The sequence below is a fragment of the Xiphophorus maculatus genome, chromosome 22 (assembly GCF_002775205.1).
Source record: "Xiphophorus maculatus strain JP 163 A chromosome 22, X_maculatus-5.0-male, whole genome shotgun sequence".
Classification (NCBI taxonomy): domain Eukaryota; kingdom Metazoa; phylum Chordata; class Actinopteri; order Cyprinodontiformes; family Poeciliidae; genus Xiphophorus; species Xiphophorus maculatus.
This window is the reverse complement of record NC_036464.1, coordinates 20489197-20502296: the sequence shown is the minus strand read 5'-3', so window position 1 is coordinate 20502296 and position 13100 is coordinate 20489197. Positions and strand designations below refer to the sequence as shown.

The 13100-nt window shown below is 39.9% G+C and overlaps 1 protein-coding gene across 1 annotated transcript in view; it reads right to left on the bottom strand.

The window, feature by feature from the left end:
- arid5b (AT-rich interaction domain 5B) overlaps nucleotides 1-13100 on the bottom strand; it is a 106397-nt gene that overhangs the window by 49908 nt on the left and 43389 nt on the right. Inside the window, exon 4 of the mRNA XM_014470692.2 lies at nucleotides 11710-11940. Within this exon, the coding sequence (XP_014326178.1) occupies nucleotides 11710-11940 (231 nt within the window). The remainder of the gene's footprint in view (nucleotides 1-11709; nucleotides 11941-13100) is intronic.

Genomic DNA, 13100 nt, shown 5'->3' with positions numbered 1-13100 from the left:
TCGACCTATAAATAAATGAATGCCAGGATAAACACGGAGCCCATACATCAATAAAACATATGTATTCTAATAGATCACGCTCTAGTTACACTTGATGGGATTGAGTCAGCCAATGAGCCCAATCATAGAGACTTTATCATGTTGAAAAGGTACACAGCACTAAGCCATGGTGATTATAAATAATCGCTTTTCTCCTCATAAAATAGGCCAGTGGTTACTTTTATCTTTCTGTTCAGTGTTTTCATGTTTACAACCCAATTTGGTGAATTTAAGAAGTTCATTTCCATTTTCACAAATAAAAGCTGCTTTCTTTTTTTCTTCTTCTTCTTCTTTTTTAATTTGTGCCACCACACAAAGAAATAGCCAAAATATTTAAAGACAAAACTAAGCAGCTCTGTAAGCCGACGCAGCTCGCCAAGGCTGTCACAACATTCCTTTGGAAAGAAACAATAGGAAACTTGGAGCATCAATCACAGCCTGTACACACGGCGTAATTCTCCCAGCGCTGCTTCCATTGTGCTGGAGCAGCACAACAAGGACTTTTGACGTCACTTAAAGTTACACAAGCTCTTTTCAGGAACGACATGCAGCAGGCCCCTACCTGCAGAAAGGCTGAGCTGCATTCATGAGGTGTCTCTACGCCGGTCTGACTGCCAGAGGCGCACTTTGTAAACAGCGTTTACTGTTACACAGATGACTCAGACCGGCTCGCTCCAGGTTGCAACACGCCGTTCTGTAAAGTTTATTATGGACGTTCCAGGACTTGCATTACAATTCACATCAGATTTTTTTTAAAAGAAAAAAACTTTTTATTATTTGACATGTAAGGCTTGTTTGATTTTAAAAAATACCCTTGTGAACATTTGTTCTTGAATGTTTGACAGGTTTATTAATGAAATCACCATTGAAGCATTATGTATGAGGTCAAGCTGGCCTTTTGAGAAGAAAGTCTGCAGTAACATCTGCAGCAGACGGTTTATTTATTTTTTTTCCGGATTTGACAAAGGTGCAACTTTCCCATGCTGTGTTTTGCGTTTACCTGTAAGTCTAATAATAAACTTGAAAAACGGGTCAAAGTAGCTCATCTCAAGTATCGGCCGCGTTATTAATGTTTGTCGTCTCGTGGCAGTGAAGTGGCACGCAGGAGCCAGTTTGACATCATTCTTCGGCGATGCATTTAAAAACACTCAAACCGTCTTTGTATGAATATCACAAACGACCGCAAACAATTCTGAGAAAAAAACAAAACAAAAAACAATAAAATACTGGAAATGATTTAAAGCACTTCCTGTTTGGCAGGCGACTCTGAAATCTTTGAATGTTGGCGTTTCAATAAAAGCAGCCACAGGGAGAAGCCGTCACTACTCACAGCTGCAATAACATGTGATGACAGCATGACAATAAAATGGTGACTGAACGTTTCACTGTGTTGGATCACCTGCATGTAGTTGGTTTTTACGCTGGTGAAAAGTGATTTATACACTCGAGTGAAACGACAAAGAGTGAATGAAGGATTAGAGCATGTTAACAGTTTTATAGTACTGTTGATATTTAACCCCTCAGAAAATAAAGGTAGATCTACTGAAGGCTTTAATTTTTTTTCGTTTTACCTCTGCCATATCGCTGCTTTTAGACATTGGCTGTTAATAAAGTAATAATCTAGTTATTTTAAATTATCACTGCTGCAAAAATTATATCACATATAGCATGGCTATGATAATGTTATCAGTGTTGAAGTTGACGTTTTGATTTAGGCACATGCTACCTTTAGCCATAGCATTAAAGTAAACCTAATGAAATGAACTATAGTCATCGTAATAGGAAACGCAGTAACACTAGAATAAAAAGCTGGTTAATTAGTTAGGCTATCTGCTCTGACAGCCAAACTTAGTGGCATTGCACAGCAACATGCGACAATTCGTACGGATGACAATCAAATAAACATTTATTTTTAAGTTGGATTTTTGCTTTTGTCCTAACGTGCCATGATTTTGCAACATCTTGTTATAAAAAGCCAAACAAACTGTGGATTTGAATCCACAGCAACAACATAGCTTATGAAATATATCCTCTGAAATTATCCTCCATTTTAAATTACTGGCATAATTTGATCCTAGTAATCGAGACTGTCTCAAACATTCAATTTCCATCTAAGATTATATTTATATCATGTCGACAGGCAATTTTAGAGTGGAAAAACTGAAACTTAGTATTGGCATGCAAGTAGCAACCTAATCTGATATATTATCTTGACTAAATCTATACATATTTTCATTGTCTTTTGGTCGACTACCACTGATCAGCAAGAAACCTTTGTTCAGGTCTCTGAAATGATGCTTGGCTATAATGAGAGGCTCAGTGCTGTTCAGTAAAAATAGATAAAGGAACCATCATAAAGCAATAGATTCAGAGCTGTGGAGTTGGTGATGATGTAATGGGAGGATAAGCAGAAGGATTGTGCTTTTTTTCAACCCAGCAGCCATGCTAATGTTCCTGAAGCCAAGTGCCTTTGGTTAAAACAGCACTGTGGCATCGATTCTGCCTCCACACACATCAGGGCAATGACAGAGAAAATGAACAGGACCAAGTTTGTCAGATTTTTTTTTGTGTAGGAACTGAAAGTGCAGCACATCAAAAGTTATTTTAAAGGCACCGTGATGCTATGTGTGCATGAAATGATCCTACAGCAGATGATCGGCCTGTATTTATGTCCTGATTACAAAATGTAACCGTACAGTCACAGCGTGTGCTCTTTTCTCCTCTAAAATCCTCCCTCCGTAGCCTCTGCACTGCACAGCATATGGACAATGAAATATTCATGGGCTGTTGGTTAACACAAATCTGCACAGGAGATGAGAAAACATGAGCTTAGCAAGCAATTTGCCTATTGCATTAACAGACGGGCCTGTCACGAGACGACACTGGCATATGCATATTTCCTCTAATCAGATTTCTTGTTTAAAGAGCACTGGGGAAGAGTGCTTCAAGTTGTGGAAACAATGACCTCATGCTGTATGATCATCCGGTGACCCAACCCAATCAAGCTGGCAAGATGTTATCTCCACCAACACAGGCTTGAGATTTTAACACATCTGCTGCTTCTACGCGTTTCTTTTCCTCATTTCTCCTCTTCTGCATCACATCTTGGTATCAGTTTCAGTCAGATGACATACAAGAGACCTTTATCTTTTTTTTTTCTTTTTTAACACTCTCACAAATACACATTCAGCCAGTCTAAATTAAGCCACAGATGTGCACAAGCATCCATGTAAACAGAGCGGCATTAAAATGGGCTGCGAATTTCTGTTTGCATCTGGAGCGCGCTACTGTAACAGAGCAATTAACTCCTTTTTATTTCTCATTCTTCTTGACAGAATTAGCAGGTATGACTGCGCAATACATTTCTATCTATTTCAAAGCAAAGCACACTACGTAAAGCGTGATATATAAAGAAATGACATCTTCTGGGAAAAGTTCTGGGTTCTGTTTAGGTTTCAATATTTTCCTCGCAGTATAACTCTCATTGTGTCTTCATTTAGCACAAACAGAGATCAGTTGGCTGTGGAGCCTGAAGCTAATAGCTTGTCCCATAGGTGCATAGACCAAAGCAGACTTCTTTCATCCTAAACATCTCCAATCTTTATAAACGCCTTTAAACAACCGTTGCAATTTCACAGGGGGTTAAACAGAGGTTGAGAATTATTTACTCTGGAAATGGAGGCAGACGTGTTATACATCTTCCTGCATAACATACATACTCAGAACTCAACATGCCGAGCGTTTCTTGTTACATTAATGTCAGGAAGTCAAGGTGTCTCTGGGCTGCCAGTCGAGTCATTCACAGCGCCCACGGTGGCCAACGGATGAAAAGCAATTTTGCAGTTTTAGGAAGGACGTAGCAGCTGCAGGCTACCTGTGCTGCCAGTGAGCTGGAGGATTTAAGACTAAAACACACTGGGATTGCGGTGGAGCTATATTTCATGCACATCATTAGTCGCCACTAACACACATTAGACAGGTTGTGCTTGCGTGCATGGAGCCAGGCTTCAGCCAATGGGTTACTTCTATCAGTGGTAGAGGGGCTTAATACTTAAAAATTTCTGGATATCTGTGGCATGTGATGACATGTAGAAAGTAATTTTCCCTTAAAGGGAATAAAAAGTATCTTTGATGTTTTTTCTAGAACACAACTAATGTATTAATCCTCTAGAGAAGGTGAAATAACACACTCTTTATGTACAGAACTGCATGCAGTGTGAGGAGTGACGCTCTGCTCGCCCGTGTTTTCCACGATGCCGACTTGGGTTTACATGTGGGTTTAAATACCGACAGCTTGATTGTTGTTCATGAATGACCAGAAGCAGCTCAGAGAAGGACTATTCTTTTTGGGTTTGTGATTAGGCTATTGACTGCCTAATAGAAAAGTGAGAAAATGTAAAAATCAATAAAACAGTGAACCTTTAAGCTTTTAAGCCATTTTCCTTGTATTTCAGACTTTTTATCCCTGTTCAACTACTCCATGTGTGCCTTTTATTTCAATTGTGCAGGAAAATACAAAATCAAAGGAATATTTGCTAAGCGTTTGACACTAGCTTACACAAGTTGAACACCACTTTATCCAGGCTGCTAGAGTTTTTAAACACAATGATAGTTTCAGCATAATCCACATTACAGCTCTAAATGTCATGCATTCTGCACCAATGCTCCACTGTTACATAATCGACACAAGTGGAACTGAAATACTGCAGTAAAAGCTAAAAAATGAAATTATTTTTGCTGGGGTGATGCGTCCCTCACCTCAGCATGCTGGAAGCTTGAAGCTAAAAGTGGAGCTGTAATACTTACTTTCAGATTTATCTGGCTTATTATTAACTTACACACATTTGTGAAATATCATTCACAAGTGAGACTGTTAATGTCAATCCAGAAGTTGAATACTCAACCATCCTTAGCAATATACACACACACCCACACGCAGTCCAGAATGGGAGTTAATCCAGGGTGACTTTCTTTAAAGATGTGACAAGACTTTATGTTGTAGGAAATATAATTCATTTCTTCATGCTTCCAAAAAGGAAAACTTCCTCCTGCCTCCATGCCAAATCCGATATGGAACATCAATGAATTAGTTCTAAAAATAGCATTCTTTTCTGTTGTGACAAAGTTTTAAAAGTGCACTTCTGGTCTTAGCCCTGCTCTAGCAAGCTGTTGGCTTCAGTCACCAGGATCAACTAGTCATTGTTTATGCCAAGTGAAGACGTCAGTGCAGCTGTATACAGCAGGTAAAGCTTATACATTTTTCAAAATAACCTTACATCGACAGTCTTGAACTGACCCTTTAAGAACACAGAAGAGCGTGAGAGCGAAGGAGGAGGGGTAACTTTTCCTCCAACATGATTACCTCAGTAACTTTGAAAACACTGTTATTTTAAACTGTATGAACAAGCGGTATTAGGTTTCTGACAGCGTGGAGGTGAGTGGAGGAAATCAGGAAAAAAGAAAAAAAAAAGAAAATAATATTCCCCCTTAACAGCTTGTCTAAATATAAAGTCATCGGCTTTATGTTTAAAAGTGCCGGGCTGCGTTTACATATGTTTCAGGCATATTTGCAGCACCGACTCCCTGCCAAATTAATGTGAGTAATTCTCAACGTGCAGCTTTTAACAAAAAAATGAATGTTGTGATCATTCAGTCATTCAGCACCGCAAGGCTCTGGCCCACTCAAAAACTATTTCTGGCTTTTATCACTGCAGAGAGCCTCAGCAAGCCAATATTATTACAGTGCAGTATGTCACACCTTTGTTATTCTTAGGTTTATATAAGAGATTGATTTTCATTCCGCTTGTCAGCGAGAATGCAATAAGTGAAAAAAATATTTGTAACCATGCTGTTGTAAAAACACAATTTATATATCTCTCGTTAGATGTTTAGCACCGCCGTAATATTTCATTCCTGCTGGCAAAGAAAGGAAATCGAGGACACAAAGTAGCAAGGGCATAATCAATCCACGTTTGGCAGAGAATGCGTGATAATTATAAACAAAAACTGTGTCATTCCCCGTGAGGCAAGCGACTGCTGCGGGGTGACAGGCGATGCTGTACATGAATATGGATCACAGGACTTGATGCAAAAGCAGTTTTGCTCAAAGTTGGTCCGAGGGAAAGGACGCCGGTGACACCAGAGGCTCAGAATAAAACAAGCACAAGAAGTCATAAAGAAAAGAGAGGCCGGCAAGCGAGCCCCTGATGATCTCAACAGATTTCAGCCGAGCTGGACTGCTGTGTCAAGAATCAAAACCGGATTTCACAACTAGGCTTTTAATCTGTCGGCTAAGTTTTCCACAATACAGAACACTGGCTCTGCTGACACGCAGAAATGCTGCTTTTTATGTCTGATCCTCCTTTTCTGGAGCTCCTAAGGTAACCTGACACACTTTTATAACTAAGTCTGTCGAAGATGGATGGCCATTACAGCTGCCAGCACAGATCTGACTGAATCCAAAAGCTCAGAATAACTGTAAGATCGGCATTAAATCAGATTTTAGACTGCTGTAAAAAAAAAAAAAAAAGTATTACCCCCCCCGACAGGTTTGATCTGCTTTTGTATTTTAAGTCACGTTTAATGTTTCAGATCATACAATTTTAATAGCAAAGATAACTTGAGTAACAAAGGAAAAATGCAGTCCTCAAATTATTTCATTTATTGCCCCCTGTTAAACCGTGAGTTAACTTTGATTACCCATGTGTTATTTATGTTCGGTTTGACCTGCCACACCCGGGTTGGATTACTGCCTGCTGACCCCATACAATCAAGAAATTACCTCACTGGAACCTGACTGACAAGATGAAGGAAGGTCGCATAAAGCGACACGTCAAAGACATTTATGAACAGATGGAAAGCAAAGTCATTGACATCCATCAGTCTGGAAACGGCCCCAAAACCATTTCTGGGGCTGTGGGACCCTGGAGAACCACAGCGAGAGCCATTATCCAGAAATGGAGCCAACGTGGAAGAGGGTGAACCTTCCAACGAGAGGCCAGTGACCTACAGCCAGGAAGCATAGGAGAGCAACGACGAGTCGGGAAGAAGGAACAAAGAACATCATTTAACGAAGGTACCCAACCACCAAACTGTTGCTTGTTTTTTTGTTTTTTTTAAACCAAGCAACTTGTTTCTCGGTCGTTTCTATATTTGGTTGTATTTATGATCTATGAGGCCAATATCTTTAAATTTTATTTGCCACAGAACTGACCGGACCAACTCCTACTGTCTTCAAATGGCACAGCGATTTCACCTCTGAATGGCTGAAAAAAAATAAAAATTACTGAATACTTTGGAGTGGCCTAGTCAAAGTCTGGATCTAAATCAGACTGAGAAACTGAAGTATGCTGTTAAAGGCACCCTTCAAACTCCAAAATCTATTCTGCAAAGTGGAGTGGACCAAATAGGACTGATTCATCACAAGGCCTGGTTGGACTGAATAGATTATTTTTCAGCAATATCATTATTTGAAAACTGCTTTTTATATATACTCAGATTATCTTTGTTTGATGTTAAAATTGTACTTTTGAAAAACTTAAGAGTAATCAGTAAAGAGCAAAACCAGAAGAAATCTCACTATTGCTTTAAATATTTCCCAGCTGCCTGTTGTTGCTACTGGTGCTGGTGTTTATTCTAATAAAGGTGGATCTAACCAATTTCTTCGTCTTTTTTTAAAAAATAGAGGCCTTAAATAGCAGAGTAACTACTCAGCAGCCATGACTGAACATTCATGTGTGTTTGTGCCTGTAAGTAAGACGCCCCGGAGGCCTTATTCACCTGCCAGAGTGATGTAAATTACTTAGCTCTGCTGTTTTAAAACAAATCACAATCAAGTCTCTGAGCAGCAATTCCAGCAGAAATAAAAAAAAAGCCAGCTCAGAGCCGAGTAAACCTTCATGTGAAGAACATTAGAGATCCTGGCTGCCTCAGCAAGGAGAAAAAGCAGAATCCCCTTCGGCTATGAAAATAAACCTTTAGCTTAAATGTGACTCACAGAGGAATGGCATCATTGAGCCAAGCGAATGAGCAACAGCAGCCACAGGATGTTAGCGTTGCTATTCATAACTTATTTTCCTTTGCCTAAAACCGTTTTCCCTTCTGGTCTCACCTCTGCTGCGCTCTTAAAATGCAATTACCTCGTGGCAAATTTACAGGAAAAAGAAAAACAATGACTTTTGACCAGAGGAGCCATTACAGTGAATGTCACACTGATGCCTGCTGAGCTACCAGGCACAGGAAATATACAGCTAGAGAGAGAGAGAGAGATGAGTCACATTAGTCCTTTGTTTTAGCTTGGGCTTAATAAAACGCGTGGATTCTGGAGCGGTGGGGAATGAATGACAGACAAACGCGTTCCAGCGTTTCACAACTCCTCGGCGGAGCCACAAAATGCTTTTCAAAGGTGTGACTGAGGAGTGTGTTCCAGCAGCAGCCGCCAGTGTTCGTAAACAGGAACAACTCCTCTGGAAAAATTTTAAAGGAAAATAAATAAATAAATAATCCAAGAAGCCAAGCCGAACCTTCGCTTAGTCGTAATTATCGAAATGCTAAAAGATCAAAAGCATGTTTTGCTTTCATTTATTTGGAAAACAGCAGAAGCGGAGTTGGTCAACACAGAAATCACAGGAATGCATCATCTCCGCTTTAAACAAGAATATTCTATGGAGGATTTTTTATTTTTATTTTTGGAAACCAAGCAACTAGTTTCACGGTCATGTTGTGACAAATTAAGATCTCTATATTTGGTGGTATTTATAATTCATGAGGCCAATATCTTTAAATTTTAAACAGCTAAAATGAAGCAGAAACATAGTTATATCTCACTCCTTTCTCTTTGCCTTATTTGAACTGCAGACATAATACTGGACTGACGTGTCAACAGCTATTTAAGAGCTCTGGATCTAATTTCCCCTTTGCCTTTCTGTAAGCCATAAAACTATTCATGCCCACTAATAGGTGAGCTCAACGGTTTAAATAGACTTCTTACAAGGTGAAGTGGGCAAATGAGCAGCATCCGTGTTCATCCAGTGCAACTCTACTCAGTTAAAGCTCCTGCTTTACCTCAACATTTTTATCCGGGCTGCAGTTTTTCAGAGATGCTGTCACAATTCTGGGGTGTTTGGGTTTTAGTTTTGTTCTATACATCTTGATTATTTCCTTGTTTGTTTGTTTGAGCTGAGATGTTGCCCTTTCAGCTCATTCCCTTGTGTTTTGCGTCTCAGTTGTTCATATATTTTGCTCTTTGTGAGTCAGCTTCCTTCACATTAGGCTCCTCCCCTCCGCCTGCCTGCTTGCTCCCTGTTCTTCACACCTGCATCAAGGACAAGCCAGCTCCACCTGGCCACACACTCTGATCAGTCATAACAATATGACCAGCATTAGTTTCTCTCTGAACCGTCAACAACTAAGCAGTTTGAGCTACGGTGGGTCATCTGCTAGACCAAACGGACCAGCCTTCAATTCCCACGGGCATCAATGAGCCTCGGCTCACCGCCGCTGCTTCGTCTGACCACTCCTGATAGATAGTGACCTCTGCCAGGCGCAGTTTTTCATTTGTCCCCAGGGGGGCGTCAGAAAGGGGCCGCAGATACAAAAAGCAACTTCTCTCTGTGGCCTGAGCAAGTTTATTTTATGGATGTAGTCAGTGCAGTCAGTGGGGGGGTTGGCGCCCCGGGGAGACACGCTGACAATAAGGACACTAGGTTACATGCTTTGTGTGGGACACCAATGCATGTTTTTTCTGCTCTCTTAATTTCCAGCCTGTTTATTGATTGGGGGCAGTGGCAGGGGGAGGGGCTGGACCAGGAACACCTCAAAGCGACATGCTCAGACTCATTCATGTGGCATCATAATTTAACTTTGTCAAGCCCATTAAAATCTTTACACTTCATAATTTTCCCATCAACTTTGAGAACAAAATGCTCACTCATTGCCAAATTCTTCCCATTTCCCATGATGCCTGTCACTTGAAATACAACAGTCCACCAAATGCTGAAACAACGCCGTCTTTTGCAGTTACAGCATTGCAAACCCTCATATTGCAATGACAATTGTGCTTTACGTAGATATAAGCACCTCTCACAGTTCAGATCTCACAATAAAATCTTTCAACAAACATAAACAAACATTGTGTTTTGTCTTCGATTAAAGAAATATAAATACAATGCACGTTTGAATTTAGTTGTTTGACTAGTAAGTTAAAAACAGAACTATTTGTGTAAATCAAAAGTTATCACTGAATCACATTCAACTAGTTTTGCAGCTAGTCAGACGAGGAGCTGATTAATTTAAAAATATCTGTCAAACACTAATTATTGTATTTATAATTTTTTAATTAAAGAGTAACTAAATCTCATATCAACTTTTTTTTCCTGTATTTAAATTGCATAAACTGGTCTTTAAGGTTGCTATTTTTGCTTCTGTGCAAACTGCGACATTTTCATGTAAACTCGTTTAATTTTCCAATATGTGACCTAAAACTGTCTTTGTGCTGCCCTCTTTGGGTGTAGCAGTGAGTGCTGCAGTTGAATTTTCCTATTGGTTACCAACGTTACAGCTTGGTCGATCACAGTGCAGGATTCAGGTATAAAGCCATCCCACTCAGACTCACGCCCCCCTGACTACTGAACAGGGAGCGGGAAGGCCTTGCTTCTTGCTCAGGACAGTAACTACAGAGTGACTGGCGTTTTCAAGCGTTGTTGCAAAAGTTTCCAATAACAAAAAAAAAAAATCTGTAGATTTGTCGATAGGCGTGTTTTTTTAAAAGTTGCTCAAGGGGTTTGAAAAGTCGTTGGAAATAGCAACAAAGTCACTAAGCTGGCACCAGTGCTTCTACTCAACACCTGTGCTCAACCCCACTCTTGGCCACGCCCCTCAGCGACTCTTTTCCCCGCCCGCTTTGGTGAAATTTTTCAAAAATTGTTTAAATTGACACTGGAATTAGTTCCAATTTAAATACATGGAAATCAGCAGCCACTTCCATTGAAAACATTCCTGACGATTCTTAGAAGTGAAGGTTTGCTTAGGAATTTAAACAACGGCTGTAATTCGCAGCACAGCGTTTGAGCCAATAATCCACTCCTGATGGCAGATATTGTAGCCAGGAATGAGAAACATTCATAATGGTCTAATGAGTTCACTTCTTTCCAACTTAACACTCTGCATGTGTTTTGTAAACATGCAGCATTCAGCCAGAGTCAGAAAGTGACTCAAACACTGGGAGAATTTAAAGCACTTCCTTTTATAAACTTGGAAAAACCCTGTCAGACAGCAATAAGATGGGCGGTGTCTTGTTTTCCCTATATAGACACAGTTATTATTTGCAAGACAGGGATTTTTACTGTTATTATTGCACTCGGGTACTTTTTTTCTCCCCCCCTTAAATCATCCACACACTGAATCAATAGTCTCCCTGAATCATCGATTTCCTAGTTGAAGCAGCCTCAGTATGGGTGTGGGTAGCCATACTTGAAAGTTTGAGGTCAACAATGTGTCAAAAATAATTCTTGAGACTAAAATATTGTTGCTACGGATGAAGGGGGGAAAAAAAATGATTCTGACGTTTCAAAAACAAAAAAACAGCCAGCCAATCGAAAGCTTGACTTCCACAAAGCGGTATTGTCGCAGGTGATGTAACGCGTCGACCTTTCGTCCCTCTGCCAAACTCACCAAACTCGTCGCAGATGCTCTCATTCTGAAGCAGGGTGGGGTGTTCGAAGGTGTCGCGGCAGTACAGGATTCTCGTGCTGCCGCCCAGCGCAGGAATACCGCCCAGCGCCAGCACCGTGTGATCGATGAACAGCGAGGACGGCTGCTCTCTGAGCCGAGCCAGAACGGAGCGGTAGCGACAGTACTGGGAGTAACTGAGGACTAACACTTTCCGTCCATCCTCTTCTTGGCCTAAAGACACACACACACACACACACACGAAAAGAGCAAATTATTAAAAAGTTTGCAGAGATCCCACATGTAGCTCAGTCAGTCTGGCAAACTTTATATTTAGACAACTTCTCAAAGAAATGTAACACAAAGAGACCTGCTGACATTAAAAAAAGATGAAAATAAACAAAAACACACTGGAAGTCATCAAACTAGGTAAACAAAACAAAAATAAAACAAAAAATTAAGTATTACACAAATGAACACAAATAATATGTATATAACAAATACAATGAGAAAAAATGAACTAATAAATAAGTACTTTATTACTACAAACACCTGCAATAACCTGCAATAATATTTGCTGAATTTGTATTATCATAAATATATTAGCTACTTAATACCATAAATAAATAAGCACAAATACAAGAACATATTCATGATGAAATTCAAAGTAATCACTTTAGTGTTAATACATACATTCTTAATTAAAGGGAGTTAAAGTCCTCGTGGTTTTTTAACAAGAGTTGTTAAACAGGGCGTGGTGGGCTGGATGATAAACGCAAACCTGTTAGTTAAGGTGAACTAAGACCATCAATATTTTTAGAATACCAATAAAAACACCTCAAAGTTCAATGCCTGTGCTGGGAATGTGCAGCAGAGAAATAGGAAACACATTTCTTTAAGTGTTCCAGCCAGATTTTGTAGAGAGCAGCACTTAATTTTACAGGACACATTTATTCCTCCATCTCCCTTTAGCTTTTATGGCTTCAGTCGCCCTTATAGATCACCAGTTGGCTACTGGTGATATATCCACTGCTGTTATGCTGCCAGTTTGACAATCTTAAAAAGTAATGACTTTTATTCAAGACACGGACAGATTGATGGTTCAAAACAAAACAAAAATACTGTCAGTAATTCCTGGAAAGTTTATTTTATTTTCTGTTTATATCGACGACGCGCCCTAGCTTGATTTCTGACGACCTTATCTTATTTTACGCACACAACTATTTCGAGTCACGTTCAGGAAGTGAGACGCTTTTTTTTTTTTAAACGCCGTTTCATTGCGACTTCAAATAACTCTCTCGAAAGTTTCACATCCTTTCCTCGCAGGCCCAGAGCATGCCTCGTCATGTGTGCCACAAATAAACAGAAAATCTGCATTTTGTCGTCTGGGTGCC